This window comes from Microtus oregoni, unplaced genomic scaffold, assembly GCF_018167655.1.
Source record: "Microtus oregoni isolate MIOR12 unplaced genomic scaffold, Mior012 000015F_ref0000493, whole genome shotgun sequence".
NCBI lineage: Eukaryota > Metazoa > Chordata > Mammalia > Rodentia > Cricetidae > Microtus > Microtus oregoni.
Window position 1 is genome coordinate 21784585 of NW_024543074.1, and position 16745 is coordinate 21801329.

Consider the following 16745-nt stretch of genomic DNA (forward strand, 5'->3'; position numbering starts at 1 on the left):
TCTGTATTTCTGAGGCTAGCCTGGAACTCCTGATCCCCCTGCCTCAGCATTCTGAGTGCTGTGAGTATAAGCATGTGCCCTGCCACAGATATCATTTTAATGAACAGAATTTTTTTGTGGGAAAATGTTTGTCCATGACTCATCGAATAAAGAAAACATCAATTTTTAATAACAAAAACTTCACAAGCTCTATAACTACAAAAGAATTTATGTTTTTTCAAAGCTTGTTATTACAGCAAACTTTATTGGTGCATTGTGAGATTTCATCTTTGCTATAAGAAAGATATCTGATGACAAACTCCATTTTTAATAAAATTTGCGAAATTAAGCTTTATTTTCTTAGGCTGTCAGGTTGTCATGTGTCCTGAGTGTAATGGAAAAATTAAAAATGCTGCAGGATCCCCCATGGCAGCAGGCAGCAGAAACGCTGGAGGTCCCCAAGCCGTGGCAGCGGGCCACTGGGTGGCAGGCAGCAGGCCCTGAGAGCAGCCAGTCCCAGGCAGGGACAGTTTTTAAGAGACAAGCCACGCCCACTCCCTCCCCCATCGGCTGAGGCAGGCAGATCTTCTTTCCTGCTTGAAGCCTTAGTCTCTCTCTCTTTTCTGTCTCCCTCTTGGAGAGACAGCTTCTATCTCTCCCTTCTCTTCTCTCTCTCTCTCTCTCTCTCTCTCTCTCTCCCTCTCCCCCCCCCCTGCTCTTCTCCCCTTTTCCCCTCCCTTCCATAACCACTAAATAAATATCCAATCTCAGTCTGCATGGCATGCCTATCCATGTCTCTGTCTCTTGCCCACCGCAGCCGCCACATGTCTCCCTGTCCTGGACCAGCCACCGCTCGGGGACCTGCAGCTGTCCCTGACCACTTTGTGTTTGGAGGGAGGCATTTGCAGCAACATTTCTAGCAACAGTGTTCTTGAAGATTTTAACTGATAGTCGTATATCCGGGTGGCTTCAGAATAAACTTTTGAGTACAAATAATGGTGCAGACAGTCAGAAAGAAGAGCGTCAGAGAGGCTGTTTTTATTGTGGTTATGGGAATTACATTTTCTATGGCTTAGTGTAATAGATATCTGTTATTTTCACTTTTCTTCTTTTTTGTATTTGACTTATTTTTATTGTATGCATATGAGTGTTTGCATGAACGTATGTCTGTGCATCGTGTGCATATAGTGCCAGAGAAGGCCAGAAGAGGGTGTCCTATCCCTCTGGGACTGGAGTCACAACCAAATGTGAGGGGCCACGTGGGCGCGAGGACCTGAACTCTTTCCCTGGATGGGCAGGCAGTGTTCTCAGCTGCGGAGCTGTCTCTCCACCAGCCAAATTTTATCGAGAGAGAGAGAGAGAGAGAGAGAGAGAGAGAGAGAGAGAGATTCTCTATGTAAGACTGGCTGGCCCTGAACTTAAACTGTTCTGTGTAGAATAGGGTGGCCTCAGATTCATCGAGACTGGCCTGTTCTGGCTCCAGAGTGCTGGGATTAAAGGTATGCGCCACCATCCCCAGCTTTATTATTTTTAAGATAGTGTCGCCTGTAGTGCCTAGAACTCACGAGGTAGCTGAAAATGACCTTGAACTCCTGAATCTACTGCCTCTACTTCCTGAATGCTGAGGTTACAGGCACCCTTTCATCACCCTGCCTGGTTGTGGAGTACTGGGGATTGCACCCAGTGTTCTGTGCATGCTAGGTGAGCACTCTGCCAACTGAGCTGCATTCCCACCCCCTTCCATGAGTTTTAACATGTTTGAAGCATGGCTGCAGACTAGCTCACTTGATTCTCCCAAGAAAGGCAGTGGTTCTGATGCCATCACAACTTTATAAATGAGGAAACAGACTTAAAGAAAGATTGAGCTGTTGATTTTCAAGGTGGGCAGTTCACTAATGAAACCCTGGAAAGGAAGAAGAGAGGAGAGAACAAAGAAGAAAGGGAGACACCTGGGGGCCAGTCAGGCAACCTCCAGCCAGAAGATGGAGTAGGGAAATGCAGAAGGAAAGAAAGATAAAAAGCCCTGAGGAAAAATATAGATGAAGCCAGGCAGTGGTGGTGCATCCTTTAATCCCAGCACTTGGAAAGTAGAGGCAGGCAGATCTCTGTGAGTTTGAGGCCAGCCTGGTCTACAGAATGAGTTCTAGGACAGGTTCTAAAGCTATGGAGAAACCCTGTCTCAAAAGACAAAAACAAAACAAAACAAGACAAAAACCATAGATGAAGTTAGATAGGTTAAGTTATAAGAGCTAGCAAGACATGAGCATAAGACAAAGCATTTACAACTAACATTGTCTCTTTGTCATGATTTGGGAGCTGGTTGGTGGCCAAAAAGAAAAAGCCTGGTACATTTGGCACCCAGTGTGAGGCCTGAATTTGCACACAGGGCCTGTGATAGCTGAAGAGACAGACAGAGAGAGAGAGAGAGAGAGAGAGAGAGAGAGAGAGAGAGAGAGAGAGAGAAACAGCTCCTTTAAGAGACTCTGTCATACTGGCATGCTAAGTAGAAACAGTGTGCCAAGTTAAAATGCCTGCCACAGTGTGAGCACCCTCTTCCTAGAGCTGGAGTGGTTGAATGTAGTTCCGGGTCAAAGACAGCTCCAACCAGGACCAGGGCAGCGGGCTTAGGTTTGGCTTTCAAGCATCAAAGAGGGAGCAGAGTCAACCAGCAGGGCTGCCGCCAGAGGACCTGTCACCACTGCTTAGCAGCTGAAAATTTGTCTCAGGTGGTCAGAAAAAGATAGAGGTACACAGTAAAGACAGACCCAGATTGGGGAAAGCAAACAAACCAACAAAAACACCTATAAACAAGTTATGGTGCTTTAGAATGTGCATAGACTTAAGAAAGAAAAGAAAATGGGTGTAGATAATCATGGGGAAAAGTAAATAGTTTAAAAACAATAAAGAGTAAAGTACTATAAAAGAAAAAAGTCATGTAACCATGGGAAACACACAGGGAGGCTGACTCCCGTATGGTGTTATGTTAGCTTTGAAGTTTTTGTATGCTTCTGAGTGAATGGCAGTTGCTCAGAGACATGGGATTTTCACAGGGACTGCTGAATTAAAAACAGTCTAGATACTTTAGGAATGCTTTAACTTTAAAGTGGAAGTCAGAAAATGTATTCTGTTGGGGAAGACGTTATGCCTTTGTTTTCACAGGAAACGAAAGCCTGTGGATTCATTCAAGGTTAAGATGAGTTTTGATCGGGGGAGACTGTAGTGTGACTCTAATACATCTTAACAAAAACCCGGAGTCAAATATTAAAGAGATGAAAACTGAAAGATCAGAGAACTAAAGCAGTCAATCACTAAAGTTCTTATCTCTATGAAATCCTCAGACAGAAAGGCTGAGACCCTGTCTCTATGGATCCTCAGACTGAATGGTTCCGAGTTTCTGTCTTCACTCACCTTACAGTCCCATCTCCATCTCCCAAGTACTGGGATCAAAGGCCTGAGATCCCAACTGCTGGGAACAAAGTTGTGTGCCACCACTGCCTGGTGTCTATGGTTAACTGGTGGCTAGCTCCACCCTCTGATCACCAGGCAAGCTTCATTAGAGCACAAACAAGATATCAGCACAGGAGACCTCCTTAAAATCCTGACTACAGACATAAAGACCTAAACCTCAAAAAAATCACAAAACAGGTGACATATGTTTTTACCTGCTCAAACATAAAACAAAGCTGGGCAATGGTGGCGCACGCCTTTAATTCCAGCACTCGGGAGGCAGAGGCAGGCAGAACTCTGTGAGTTCGAGACCAGCCTGGTCTACAAGAGCTAGTTCCAGGACAGGCTCCAAAGCCACAGAGAAACCCTGTCTCGAAAAAAAAAAAAACATAAAACATAAAACAAAATATCATCTTTGGCTGGCTTGTGTACAATGCACAGTCTATACTTATGTTAATGCAGATATATACGCTACCTTTGAAAGTTTGTGTTTTCAGAGCAAGGGGCTCAGACACCAGTGAAAACAAATGGTCCAGGTGATCCAGCCTCTCAGAATGCCTCTGTTGCAGTTTTCTCAGAGTTCTGCATCCAGAACAGCTTCAAGACTGCTGGCTGAGATGGTCCAGCCTCACAGATGATTCTAGTCAGGATTTCAAATAAGCCTTTCCATTGCATAGAGACTAAACAACAAATGTTATAGCTAGTTTTCTTAGGACTTCACTATCTCAGTTTTCTCTGGTTTCCTAAAGATGTGTTCACCCACAGACAACAGGAAGCAGTCTAGGGAACACAATGCCCATATTCCCAGGAGGTGGGGTGGGTGGTTTTTGGTCATTTGGTGGGTTTTGGATGTTTGTCATTATTTAGTGGGAATATAGGAATATAGGATAAAAATACAACTATTAACCTCAAATATTTTACGTTGGTATGGATTTTGGTGTGTTGATACAAATTTAAAGTTACTTTTTGTTATACTATATATCTGTTTCTACTCTTGTTTAAGGCATTGTACCTGTGCAGTTCATTTCAAAATTTGAGGCAAAGTTCTAGCCCTTGAAAACTATTAGATAAACCATTTAGGATAATTAATAAGCACAGGTTAATAGTCATCTACAATAATCAAATTTATAGTCATATTAGGTATGTTTTCAAGGTTAAACAATATATTTTAGATAGCCAGGTGATCTTCAAACACTTCAAAGACCTACAGAATATGGCATTTAAGATGTTTAATCACCTGAGACTTTTCATGATAGTGAGACATGTCTGCTCCTGGCAACACCAATTTACTTCAGAGAAGATAATGAGCATCAGAGAAACTCCATATGAAGTTTGTTTTCACTGTGGCAAAGTTAGCCACTGGGCAAAGAAACTGCTCTTGCCTTGACTGTCAATAGTATGCTGTACAAACTGGATAAACAGGGCACAAGAAAAAAGACTGCTGAACTTTGCAAAAACAACGTGGGACAATCCTTCAAAATTCCTGCTTCATGGAAAAGTCTTCCAGATATTCTAGGCCTATAGGCTAAAGATTGGATACCCCAGTGTGGCAGAGGAACATTGGGTGACTGTCCAGGAAGCCAAGTGTCTCTGTCATTTTGGAGGTGGCTTGCACTACACTTTCTGTTTACCAAGGTAATATTATATCCTTCTGGGGTCTTTGATGGAATTAACTAGATAGTTATAGTTTTCCTTAGTTATAATAGAAGGAACTTCGGTACAAAACTTTGGACTCAGCAAGATAGGATTAATAATAGAGTATTTTCTTTAAATTTGCCAAATGCAGATAAACTGGATATTGTGAATGTAACTGATAACTTGATGCACCTTGATGACTGTTTTTATTGTTTATAGTTTTACTTAGGATTAACTGGATTTGGGGGGGGGGGGCGGGTTTCGAGACAGGGTTTCTCTGTGGCTTTGGAGCCTGTCCTGGAACTTGCTCTGGTAGACCAGGCTGGTCTCAAACTCACAGAGATCCGCCTGCCTCTGCCTCCCGAGTGCTGGGATTAAAGGCGTGCGCCACCATTGCCCGGCTAACTGGATTTTTTTAATTTTAAATTATTATTATTACATATTTATTTAGTTTTTTAGTTTGTGGGTGTGTCACAGTACACACATGAGATCAGAAGACAACTTGTAGGATCAACTGGCCGCAAGTGCTTAGCTACTGGTGCCTAAAAGGATTTTTTTGTTTGTTTGTTTTTTGCTTTTTCGAGACAGGGTTTCTCTGTGGTTTTGGTTCCTGTCCTGGAACTAGCTCTTGTAGACCAGGCTGGTCTCGAACTCACAGAGATCCGCCTGCCTCTGCCTCCCAAGTGCTGGGATTAAAGGCATGTGCCACCACCGCCCGGCCTAAAAGGATTTTTTATAATTATTCATTTTATTGTTTTCAATTTTGTGTGTGTGTGAAACCGTGTATGGGTATGGGCATATGAGTACTAATGTCTGCAGAGATTGGAGGTATTGGCTTCTTCTGTAGCTGGAGTTACCAGTGGTTTTCAGCCATCTGACATGGGTGCTAGAAATCAAACCCAGATCCTCTGGAAATGTAGCTAGTGCTCTCAACCACTGAGCCATCTCGCCAGCCCCATCTTAATTGGGTTTCCTAGTTGACTCCTTATAGCACACAGGCAAAATGACACCGTGTCATTTTCTTTTATAATTACAGCATACCGAGAAACAGTGTGAAGAGTCAAGACACTAATAAGGGACCCAGAAAAGGCTCCAGGGGCTGGGGATGTAACTCAGAGGTAGTGTGCTTGCTTAGCAAGTGTAAGGCTCTGAGTTTCAGCTCAGCAGCATAAGTTAGAAAGAATCTATTGGGGAGCTGGAGAGATGGCTCAGAGGTTAAGAAAACTGACTGTTGTTCCGCAGGTCCTGAGTTCAATTCCCAGCAACCACATGGTGGCTCACAGCCATCTGTAATGAGATCTGGTGCCCAGAATACGATATACATAATAAATGAATTAAAAAAAGAATCTATTGGCTCTTCAACAACTTTATTGAAATATACTTCAGATAACATCCACTTCATCTAAAGTACACACGTCAACAGATTTTAGCAGGCTCATGGGATTGAGCTGCCATCGTAGCAAATTCATGACATAGTTTTTTGTTTTCTCAAGGTAGGATCTCACTATGTAGCTCTCTGTTCTGGAACCCACTATGTAGACCGGGCTGGCCTTAAACTCACAGAGATCTGCCTGCTTCTACTTCCCACATGATGGGATTAAAGATGTGTGCCACCGTGCCCAGCATTTTCGCCAATTCTTAGGTAGCCACCAGTCTACTTTTTTTTAACTTTTTTTTTTTAATAGAATCTCACTGTGTAGCCCTGGCTGGCTTGGAACTCACTATGTAGGCAAGATTAGCCTTGAACTCACAAAGATCTGCCATCCTCTCTCTCTTGAGTGCTGGGATTAAAGGCATATGCCACCACATGTAGCCCTCAATCTACTTTCCTTATGAATTTGCCTATCTAACAAATATAAGAGGAATCATACAAAATATATGATCTCTTATGACTGACCTCTTATTCTCTATGTTGTGGTATTCTAAATATAATAAAGCAACCAGTTTTCCTGAATTTCTATAAACATTCCTAACCCATTAAATCAGAAGACTTCTCCCCTAATAATCTCATAAAGATTTGGGGTGGTTTGTACCCCAGTACCCGGAGGTAAAGGCAGGAGGAACTGGGAGCTCAAGACTACTTTGAGCAAGATGAGATCATTGTCTTAAAAACATACATAGCTGGGCCCAAGGATACGGTTCAGTCGGTAGAGTACTTGGCTCTCAAACGCAAAGCCCTGAGAATGATTCCTAGCACCACTTAGAACTGGATGTACTGGCATACAACTGGGCATCGAAAGCAGGAGGATCCATAGTTCAAGATTATCCTTGGCTCCGCAGCAACTTTGAAGCCAGCCTGGGTGTTGTGAGGACTATCGTTGGAGCCTCCATCTTTATCAGATCAGCTGTGTTTGCTTGCAGATGGTCATCACAGCGGAGCTAGTTCCCTCATAGAAAGCACAAGGAGGAACGGGACTCCCACCTGAGTATCTGGCCACCCCCACCAATCAGTTGTTTGCAATTCTGCCCTGATCCTGGCCTCCAGAAGGAGCTGGGGTATGTAACATAGGCAGGAATGGTCAGCCATGGGGGAGCCTTACCATCCGCGCTGGGCGCAGACTTCCACTGTGGCCGCTTTAAGGTCACCCATGAGCCTGTCTATAACGCCTCACCCGTGCTGTGTAAGGAAACCGACCTTTGGTGGAATGGTACCTGTTTGTTATTGAGAGCTTAGGAGGAAGGGGTAGGTGTTCATATTTCCCCCGGGGAAGGAGTTTTAGCAACACTGGGATATGTGTGGCCCTAAATAAATAAACTTCTTTTAACTGACAAGATCAACTAATTGAATATAGTAAGGCCTGTTTTCTTTTTCCTGAAGCAGTTCAGTAACTATCTCATATTCAAGCTAATAATATTTTAACCCCTATCTATTGCCCAAACTTAGACTATCCTCAGAGACCTCAGCTGAGGAAGGCCTCTTTGGGTGATGATATTTTTGTTTCATGTGATTCTGACTCTGTAGCTACCACCGTTTGAATTAGAGGTCACCACCCATTAAAATGAAGCCACCTTGTGCAATAGGCTTATATAAAATGTACCCAGCTGGTTAGAAGCTGCTGCAGCCCTGTAATTCTAGCACGCAGGACTGTGAGTTCAGGCTAACCTGGGCTATATAGATAACTCCCCTTTCCTCCACCCCACCCCCCCAACAAAGAACCTAAAGCATACACAGATAAAATTGAAATACAGAAAATGGAACATTTCTTTAAAAGAAAGTGATGGTGGGCTTTTAGGAAGCTACAGTGTTGTGGAACAATCTTTGTTCAGTGTGAAGATGTGTTGTTCTCATTGGTTTACTAAAGAGCTAAATGGCCAAAAGCTAGGCTGGAAGAAGTGAGGCAGGACTTGTGGATAGGGAGAACCCTCTGGGCTGAAGAAGGGCAGAGTCACCAGGCAGATACAGAAGAAGCAGGATGTATAATATACAAGGTGAGCTAACAAACTGTGAGCCATGGGGCAGCAAGTAAATGAATAGAAATTGGTTAATGTAAGTATTTTTTCAGAAGAGCTAGTGAGAAACAAGCCCAAGTGTTGTTGGTTGTTTTTTGTTCTTTTCTCTTTTGGGGGGGCCACCACCCAGTTCCCAAATAAATCACATGGAGTCTTATTCTTTCTTATGAATGCCTGGTCTTAGTTTAGCTTGTTTTTAGCCAACTTTTCTTTCTCTTAATTAATGTGTAGTGGTATTTTGTTTGTGATCTAACAAATAGAGCTTGCCTAAAGATCAGAGTGCAGAGCTAAGTCACTAGTTAGCCATAGAGACCAGGCAGTGGTGGCACACACCTTTAATCCCAGTATTCAGGAGACAGAGGCAGATGAATCTCTGTGAGTTCAAGGCCATGTTGGGCTACTCAAGATTGAATCTGTCTAAAAGAGAAATAGAGCTCACACAAAGGTGATCACACACCTTTAATCCCAGCACTAGGGAGGTGGAGACAGGAGTGATATGCCTGGGTACAGACAGGAATGTAAGTCAGGAGAGGACAGGAGCTAGGATTCAGTCTGAGGATTCATAGAGACAGGATCACCCTTTCGGTCTGAGCATTGGTAGAGGTAAGAACTCTCTGGTGGTTGACTGTTCTGCTTCTCTGATCTTTCAGCAATAATCCTTATATCTGACTCTAGGTTTTTATTATAAAGATCAATTAGAATTTGTTACATTAATTTATGTTTATTTTATGTGCATTGGTGTTTTGCCTGCATGCATGTTTGTGTGAGGGTGTCAGATCTGAATCACAGACAGTTGTGGGTTACCATGTGGGTGTTGAGAATTGAACCATGGTCCTCTGGAAGAGCAATCAGTGCCCTTAACAGCTGAGTTATCTCTCCAGCCCTCCTCGCCAGCTTTTCTTAAATTATCCTGTCTATCTTTTGCCTCTGGGCTTTAATTTTTATCCTATGTACCTTTCTTCTGATTCCATGGCTGGCTTTATAGTTTGGTGACTGGCCCCTGGAGTCCTCCTTCTCTTGCTCCTAGATCTCCTCTTCCCCAATTTTTCCTTCTATTTATTCTCTCTGCCTGGCAGCCCCATCCATCCTTCCTCCTGCCTTGCTGTTGGCCATTCAGCTCTTCATTAGACCAATCAGGTGTTTTAGACAGGCAAAGTTAACACAGGTTCACAAAGTTAAATAAGTGCAACATAAAAGAATGCAACACCATTTGCATCATTAAAACAAATGTTCCACAGCATAAACAAATATAACACACACCTTAAAGTAATGTTCTACAATGCCTAAGCTACCGGCCCAGAATTTTTTAAAAATTTATTTTATTCAATGTACATTGGTGAGGCTGTCAGGTCCCCTGGAACTGAAGTTACAGACAGTTGTGAATTGTCACGTAGGTGCTGGGAAATGAACCCAGGTTCTCAGGAAGAACAGTCAGTGCTCTTAGCTGTTGAACCATTTCTCCAGCCCTTGGTTGAGCATTTAGAATTAGTAAGTCTCTGTGTGGTTATTTGGGAGCTGGTTGGCCGGTCAGACTATTCCCCTACATTACAAGTTAGAGAAGTTGTGCAGAGGGGGAAGGTAAGACTGAGGAGCTGGAAGCGGAGGCTGCAAGTAGTGACAGTGACATTTGTAACATCCACATCAAGAGTTACACAGGTAATCCTCCGGTTTGGGTGCTCCTGTTCCCTCAGCTGTCTTGTTCTCAATTCCACGTGACTATATTTTCAAGTCTTACTCTAGGAAGCCCAAGAGAGAGGAAATAGTTACACATTCACTAGTATGGTGATGATGGGCTTCCTTCCCTGGACTAGTTCACTTCTGCCTTCATTGCAGGGCTAGAGAGGTTCAGTGGTTAAGAGCACTGCCTGCTCTTCCAGAGGTCCTGAGTTCAATTCCCTGCCACCACATGGTGGCTCACAACCATCTGTAATGAGATCTAGTGCCTTCTTTTGGCCTGCAGGGATGCATGCGGGCAGAACACTGTGTACATGATCCTAGCTTAAAAAAAAAAAAATCTCTACTAACACACAAGGCAAAATAGTGCCTGGGAGTAAGCAGTGGACAAAGGACATGAGGAAAATGGAAAGCAAGTACCAGTGAGTTTATAATCACTTTAATGAAAATAGTTAAATATTCAAATTAAAATGAGATTATCAAACAGTGCATATAAAGGGAAGACTCGGCTGTATGCTATCAGCAAGAAATCCAACATAAATATAAACATATCACAAGTAGGTTAAAACTGGTTAAAGTAAAAAGATAAAAAGACATACTATACTAACATTAATCCAAACAAAGCTAGTTGTACCAAAACAAGACAGGAATGAATAGAGGGTCATTCTCGTCTATTTTGCAGTGCTAGAGTTCAAACCCAGGGCTCTGAGTAGGCTAGGTAAGCGTTCTACCTTCGAAAAATAAATCCAGACCTCAGCGTCACTTCCTAATGATACCATCCCATATATTCATTTAACTTCCAAATATATGAGAAAAAAAAAGGCAAACCGAGAAACAATTGTACAGATTTAACAACCTTTTTGTATTCTTTTTTTTTTCTTTTTTGAGACAGGGTTTCTCTGTGGTTTTGGAGCCTGTCCTGGAACAACCTTTTTGTGACTGGTTTCTTAATGTTCCATGACTAGTTTAGAATGGTGGACACACAGACAAAATGTGGCCAGAGGGGTTTTGTTGTTATTTTAAAATTCACTGGCAAACCATCACTCAGGAGGCTGAAGTAGGAGGATATTCTGGACTACATAGCAAGACTGACTCAAGTAAAGATGCAAAAAAAGCCTCAGATAAGACACTGTTCCCTTTGACTAGTGGCACCATCAGTATTGTTAAAACAATTTCAGTTCTCGCCTAGGGCCTGCAACTCCAGCATTCCGAAAGCTGAGGCAGGAGGATCTGAGTTCTAGGGCAGTCGGGTTATATAGCAAGAGCCTGTTTGAAGAAAATAATCAGTTCTCACTGGCCAGCTACATTGCACAGCTGAAAAGGAAAACATCGAGGGATTGTAGGCAGCCGTTTGGAAGCTCATTAAAATTCAGATTGCTGGCCCCACCCCCACGCTGTCCGGAAGCAGCCGCAGCAGCGCGCGGTTGGATTTGATTCTAATTCTATCTCCGGTGACGCGGCTCGTCCCAGGACCGCGCTTCCCGAGCCAACTCTGTCGTCCCCTCCGATCGTCGACTTCCGCACCACTAGTCGGATGCGAAACAAAATTCAGCGGTAGGACACGGCGTCCCAAAGTCGTGCAAACAACTCCAGGACGACATCCCGTCGCTAACCGAGTTCCGGCCACCGGAAGTGCGCGTCCCACGTCGGCGTCAGCGTCACGTCCGCGTCGGCCACGTCCAGCGGAGACGGGAACAAGATGGCGATCCCAGGCAGGCAGTGAGTGATGCGGGAGATAGGGTCCGGCTGGGGAGTAAGCAGCCAGGGAGACCTAGTCTTTAGGCTGAGACGTCAGAGGTCGCCGGAAGTGCAGGGCCGCTGCCGCCAGGGCTAGAGGCGGGAGAAGGCGAGGAATCCCGAGCCACATAGAGTCCCCACCCCCGACCCGTACATTTTTCCAGGATGCAAGCCCGAAGTTTGAGAAACTTGTGAGGAAATAAAGGAAGTTAGGCTGAGGGGCAGAGAGCGAGACTTTTCTATTTCCCAAAAGCTCGGTCTGAGGCCCCTCAGTCTTGCTTCCTACCCCGCGCTTGAGTTTCTCCCGGTTGGATGCGCTCAGGGGCACTGAGAAGAGAAACTCCTGGGTTCCTTAGAGGCCCCGTTCTCCTGGGCAGAAGCTCAAGGCCTGCTTCCCACCCTCCCTCCTGTGTTAGGAGTGTGGTGCTGAGAAGCCACAGAAAAGGGTAGGCATCTAGGAGACCGGGGTGTCCGCTACCGTGAAAGACACAAAGACTGTAAAGGTGCCCGGAGGTTTTGCCTTGGGCGTGTAAACCTTCCGCTGCCACGTCCCGTGGCCTCTGCATTTTAAAAGCCAAAGCCTCGAGAAACGAGCTGAGTTGAATCTGCTGATGATTCTCAAAGGCTCTTAGACAAAGCGAGCTCGGTCCTTGGTGAGGGGAACTTTCCCTGTGGTGATGCGCCCGCAGACAAAAGCTCTTGAGCTTAACCGGCGAACGGGAACTAGCCATTCTGCTTGGCTTTCCCAGTACTTGTTTTAAAAGTTTAAGTGGATTCATTATCAAGAACTTATAAACTGTGGAAGTCCACGGTAGTGGGAACAGCCAGAGACCAGGTTTTGTTTTTTTAGCAAATTTGAAAAGAGCAGACTCTAACGTGTGTCTGTTAAAGATTACTGCCACTGCACTGGGTAAAACATTCCTGTAGTCTTCATTTACTTCTCTTCCGTAGTAAAAACAATGTTCGAGTTTGGTCCAGGTAGACAAATAATAATTATAAAATCATGATACATTAGAATCTCGAGGTCACTGCAAAACAACAAGTCCGTTATTGTGTTCATAGGTTGTATGACTATGTTTTAATTTGGGAAATTCATCCGGAAGAAGCAGTGGATTTGTTAGTTTTAACATTTAAAGATAATGGTGTGATTTCTATTTCAAAAAAAATATGCAGGTATGGGCTTCTTTTGCCAAAGAAAACACAGCCGTTGCACCGAGTTTTGCAAAAACCGTCTGTATTTGGGAATGATTCTGATGATGATGAGGTAAGGAAACCCATATTTTTACTCCTACATCAGGAGAACATTTTTAAAACTGCTTGTAGATTTGTTCTTCCCCTTGGTTTTGGAGTATTATTTACAGACCCTTCAAAAGGGCTGTTTAAAGAGAGCTCTGCCGTTATTTTCCGTGTGACTTAAAATCCCTCCTCCCCCCACACTCCACCCCTCGCTAACTTAGTTACTTATAGTTTTGTGCACTCTTCCCAGACTCTGATAGCGATGCTGTTTCTAGGAGTGAGCTAGGATGCTAGCAGCTTCCTACAAGTTTTCTTAGTTTCTGATGTGTACTGATCTAGGATGACAGTTTCTTTGTGCAGAAATGGTTTTTGTAGTTATTCCTTCAGTGCCTGTTAAATGCAATTGCTTTGTTATAATTGAGCTATTGAATACATACAGTTTTGATAAAACCGTAGTATCTTTATGAACATTTTCTATTTTATCAGCCAAAGTAGTAGTTTCCTCTGAAACCCGGGTGTTTTTTATTTTTTTCAAAAACAGCCCCAAGTGTGTGCTTATCGTTTCTTTTCTTTTTAGTTTTGCGTGCATTGGTGTTTTGCCTGAATAAATGTCTATGTGACAGGGTTGGATCCTGAAGTTACAGACAATTGTGAGCAGCCATGTGGGTGCTGGGAACTGAACCTGGGTCCTCTGGAAGAGCAGCCAGTGCTCATAACCTCTGAGCCATCTCTTCAGCTCCCGTGTGTGCTTAACTTAACATTAAAATTGTTTATGTTTCTTAAAGACACTTGGATCAGACTGATCTGTCACCTCTTTTGCTTTTGGCAGAAAATAACATCTCTTTCAGATTTTCTAATTATTTATAAGTACAGGTAGATATTTTGTATTCTTTGCCCCCTTTTTTGGAAAAAAAAGATTATATTTACTTTGTGGATTTTAAAAATTAAATTTACATATAAAACTTGAAAATTTTACTAGCTCAGTTTGTTTTGCATGTTTGCTTTGAAGCAAGAGCTCCATGTATAACAGAGGCTGGCCTAGAACTCAGGATGTATGTAGCCCAGACTGACTGCCCTGATCCCCCTCCAGGTCCTAGGAACCAGGCATGTGCTGCATGCCTGTCAAGAGTTGATTAGTTCCATAGCTGTAGATAGCAATAGTGGGGGTGGGCATCATAAATAGATGCTCACAGCCTTACATGGACTCAGCTTACGAGGTTTTGCTCTATGATAATGCAAAAGCAGCGCACAGTTAGTAAAGGTGTACTTGGAATTTTGGGCTTGCTGGACTAGCTGTACAACACTCTCCTACACACAGGTAGAGAACAGCCATGGGATCTTGGGGGTGAATAACCCATCTACAGTACAATGCATTCCCAAGTGATTGTGTTTGGGAGGTTAAGGTGCAGTCAATATATTTTGGTGTTTGTTTTTGTTTTGAGACAGGGTTTCACTCTAGCCTGGCTGGCCTGGAACCTAATGTGTAGACCATGCTGGCCTTGGACTCAAAAAGCTCTGCCTGTCTCTGCCTCTGCTTTCTGAGTGCTGGGATTAAAGGCATGTATTACAGCACCCAGCAATAGTAGATGTTTTTTATTTAGGATAACTAGACTTTTCAGGAATTAACTCCCTCGTAAATTGAAAGCCATCTTATGCTTTCCACCAGTTTAGAGTTCAGTAGTAGAGACACAAGTAAACACTGAGGCAGACGGAAATGTGGAAAAAAATTACTGAGGATTCCTATGTCCCTAGTATACTTGGATAGTCACGACTATCCTGTGATATACACATTATTTTCATCTTACAGATGAGGTTGAAGTTGGAACAAGTTAAGAAATTTTTCAATTACTACTCCGTGGAGCTAATAAGTCAATGGCAAGATTAAGATTTGAATACAGAAGACAACTAGATGGTTCAGCCCATAAAGGCGTCTGGCGCCAAGCCTGAGCTCGGTGTCCAGGACCCATGTGGTGGAGAGAGGACTGATTCTAATTTGTTTTCTGACTTCCTCTACCTGTGTTGCCTACATGCACACACATAAGTAAATAAATGTAATAATAAAATTTGGACATGGGTCCATCAGATTCTCAACTCTACATTTTTCCTGTTTTTCTTTCTTGTTTTATTTTAATAATCGAGCACTTAAATGTTAGTGAAATATCGAAGACAAAATTACTTTGCTGAAGGAACACTATGCAGGAATAGCTATTTAAACAGCTTTCAAAGCTGGTTTAGATTTGAGTGAAAAAAAGGTGGAGATCATTTCAATTGAGAGAGAACAAAGAACATAAATTATAGGGCACTTTTGTGGAGTAATGTGTTAAGAGAATGCTTGGAGAAACAGTTGTTGCAGTGAGGTTTTAAGAGGTTGAGGCCAGATTGTGGAATATGTTGCCCTGCTGTGTGAAATGTCAACTTGACTATTGTAAGTAGTTTTTGAGTACTGTGTTTAGTTCGCATAGGGATGGCACCCATTTTACCTTGTGTTCATCTTGAGAAGCACAGAAGGGGAGAAAGTCTAAGGTTGGGGAGTCAAGAGTTTGAGGGCATCCTGGACTTTGGTGTAAGAAAACCTTGTCTCAGCCAGGCAGTGGTGGCGCATGCCTTTAATCCCAGCACTCGAGAGGCAGAGGCAGGGAGATCTCTGTGAGTTTGAGACCAGCCTGGTCTGCAAAAACTAGTTCCAGGACAGGCTCCAAAGCTACAGAGAAAACAAAAAAAGAAAGAAAGAAAGAAAGAAAACCTTGTCTCAAAGAAATGGAGGAGATTAGAGTCCAGGCTTGTTCTAAGTCTTCTATGGTAGTTCAGATAGGAGATGGAGATCTAAGCTTTGTTCCCAGGGCAGAGGAAAGCAGAGGGAACAAACAGACTTCACCAGGAACGTGATGGCTAAGTACTGCATTAAGAATTTATTTTATATTTTTTACTTTGTGTATGTGTGGGCGCACGTGGGCCATGATGCACGCATGGAAGTCAGTTCGTTCCCACCGTCACTCAGGTTCCTAGAATTGACTGCAGGTTTGTCAGGCTTGGCATAGCTCCTTCACCTGCTGAGCTCTTTGGCCAGCCCCGCTCTAAGATTGCTGTTCTAGTTGCTAGGGTTAGCACAGGGTGCAGGGGAAGAGAGTTGATGTACAATGTGTGGATTTTTCAGCACATTGGAAAAGTAGATGCAATTTTAGATTTACTCATTGGAATTTTTTTTTTTTTTTTTTTTTTTTTTTTTTTGGTTTTTCGAGACAGGGTTTCTCTGTGGTTTTGGAGCCTGTCCTGGAACTAGCTCTTGTAGACCAGGCTGGTCTCGAACTCACAGAGATCCACCTGCCTCTGCCTCCCGAGTGCTGGGATTAAAGGCGTGCGCCACCACCGCCCGGCACTCATTGGAATTTTTAAAGTTTCTTTTATAATTATTTATTTTGTACGAGTATGTGAGTGGACATACTCTTACCATGGCACATGGGTGTTTGTGATGTAACAGGGTCACACTCAGGTAGTCAGATATGGTGACAAGTATCTTAAACCTCTGATCCATCTCCGCATGCCCACCTCTCCTTAAACAAATAAATAAAAAGGTGAGTGTGAGCCTT

The 16745-nt window shown here is 43.3% G+C and overlaps 1 protein-coding gene across 2 annotated transcripts in view; it reads left to right on the top strand.

Moving 5' to 3' along the window:
• The first annotated feature begins 11609 nt into the window (after positions 1 to 11609).
• The window catches only part of Nsrp1 (nuclear speckle splicing regulatory protein 1), a 32195-nt gene continuing 27059 nt past the window's right edge, over positions 11610 to 16745 (top strand). The window contains exons 1-2 of one of the 2 annotated variants that reach the window (XM_041665792.1): positions 11610 to 11904; positions 13096 to 13186. In XM_041665792.1, the coding sequence (XP_041521726.1) occupies positions 11885 to 11904; positions 13096 to 13186 (111 nt within the window). In that variant the 5' untranslated portion in view covers positions 11610 to 11884. Of the gene's footprint in view, positions 11905 to 12219; positions 12369 to 13095; positions 13187 to 16745 lie in introns of those variants that run through there. The other variant, XM_041665791.1, reaches the window with a different exon arrangement.